We start from the raw sequence: 2,036 nt of genomic DNA, 5'->3' as shown, positions 1-2,036 counted from the left end.
ACCAACAGACCTAGGAAAAAAACCAAAATAGCGAGGGGCAACTCTGATGGTCCTGATCTGAATGTCACCTTTGGCAAAGGATCAGAGGACCCGACAAACCGGTTCAATGTCCTACTAGATTTCGATGATGAGATGGAGACGAATGCCTCAGCGCTTCGTGCTTCGACTCCATCGAAATCCAGCCAAAATAGCAAAAGATAAATAATACAATTATCCAATGGAACATCCGCGGATTAAAGGCAAATATAGAAGAATTTCAGAATCTATCAAAAGAATTTAGACCCGCCATTTTTTGTCTACAAGAAATCATGCTCAAAAACCCAATCACGCTTAGAAATTTCTCACTCTACACTAACATTCCAACTGTAGTTAGCAGAGCAGCAGGTGGCGCAGCGGTAGCTGTCCATAAAAATATTCCTCACAGAATGATCAAGTTAAACACAAATTTACAGGCTGTTGCTGTCTGTGCAACATTACACAGACAAATAACCGTCTGTTCAATTTATCTCCCTCCGAGTATTGTTTTCACTTGTGAGCAACTCAATAATCTCGTCTCCCAGCTCCCAACACCATTCATAATCCTCGGTGATTTTAATGGTCATAATAGCCTGTGGGGCTCTCCCAACACAGACGAGAGAGGAAGACGTATTGAGGAATTTATAGATAAAAACAACTTGTGCCTTTTTAACAACAATACCCCTACTTATTTACACCCTGCTACAGGCTCCCATACCCACATTGATCTATCATTATGCCATCCATCCATTCTACTTGATTATGACTGGAGGGTAAATGATGATCTTTGTGGGAGTGACCACTACCCAATTTTTCTTAAAAATATTGGGACTCCTCTTGATGATCCTCTACCTCGATGGAATATGCACAAAGCAGATTGGATCCAATTTCAATTCATGTGCATTGAAAAACTAACCATAGACAATTTTACTAACCTCGACGACCCTATCAAAACTTTTACTGAAACACTCACTTCTATTGCCCAAAAGACAATTCCAAAAATCCACTCCAAAACCTACGAAGTTCCTTTTATCTGAAGAATCTTTTAAAACACGCCGTAATCGGGCAGCTGCTCTAAGACGCTACTCCAATTGCCCAAATGCTTCAAACTACAGTGAATTTAAAATTTGGCGGGCAAAGGCTCGGCGATCAATTAAAATTGACAAAAGAAACAGCTGGAGAGAATATGTATCCAAGATATCATCAAACACGTCCTTAAAAAAAGTATTGGATATGATTCGGAAAAATAAGTGGGAAAAAGAAAAAGGCAACATCCTCCCACCTCATTAATAAAAACTTTTTTTTTCGTCTTTGACTGAAATTGCTGATGCATTTGCAAAAAACATAGCTAAAAACTCATCCCCTTTAAACCACTCCCGAAAATTCCAGTCTTTAAAAAAAGGAGAGAAAAGAAACGGCTCAATTTCAAATCATCAAACAAAGAAAGTTATAATGAACAATTTACCCTACGAGAACTTGTTGATTCGCTTAAAAAATCACAGGACACTGCTTCAGGTCCTGATGATATTCCATATCAATTTCTAAAGCACTTACCGGACTCGTCACTAACATGCCTTCTTTACATATTCAACCAAGTTTACGCTTCCGGAAAGATTCCCGATTCGTGGAAGAACTCCACAATTATACCTATCCCAAAACCGGGAAAGGATGCTACTGACCCAAACAACTATCGTCCTATCTCTCTAACTAGTTGTGTATGTAAAACTTTTGAACGAATGATAAACACTAGACTGGTTTGGTTTCTTGAGGCCAACGATATAATATCCCCTCTTCAAAGTGGTTTTAGAAATAGAAGAGGGACAAATGACCATCTCATTAGATTAGAGACGTTCATTCGAGAGGCTTTCGCCAGGAAGGAACATCTTGTCGCCGTGTTCTTTGATCTTGAGAAGGCCTATGATACTACATGGCAGTATGGCATCATGAAAGATCTTCACGACCTTGGCGTACGTGGAAACCTTCCCAATTTTATATCTAATTACCTATCAGATAGACACTTC

General features: G+C 39.3%; 1 protein-coding gene across 1 annotated transcript in view; it reads left to right on the top strand.

Moving 5' to 3' along the window:
- LOC110446899 overlaps positions 1–201 on the top strand; it is a 10,285-nt gene extending 10,084 nt beyond the window's left edge. The window contains exon 3 of the mRNA XM_021492242.1: positions 9–201. Coding sequence (XP_021347917.1) covers positions 9–201 — 193 coding nt within the window. The remainder of the gene's footprint in view (positions 1–8) is intronic.
- The last annotated feature ends 1,835 nt before the right edge of the window (positions 202–2,036 follow it).

Source organism: Mizuhopecten yessoensis, unplaced genomic scaffold (genome assembly GCF_002113885.1).
Source record: "Mizuhopecten yessoensis strain PY_sf001 unplaced genomic scaffold, ASM211388v2 scaffold3029, whole genome shotgun sequence".
Classification (NCBI taxonomy): domain Eukaryota; kingdom Metazoa; phylum Mollusca; class Bivalvia; order Pectinida; family Pectinidae; genus Mizuhopecten; species Mizuhopecten yessoensis.
This window is presented reverse-complemented; position numbering and strand designations above follow the sequence as displayed.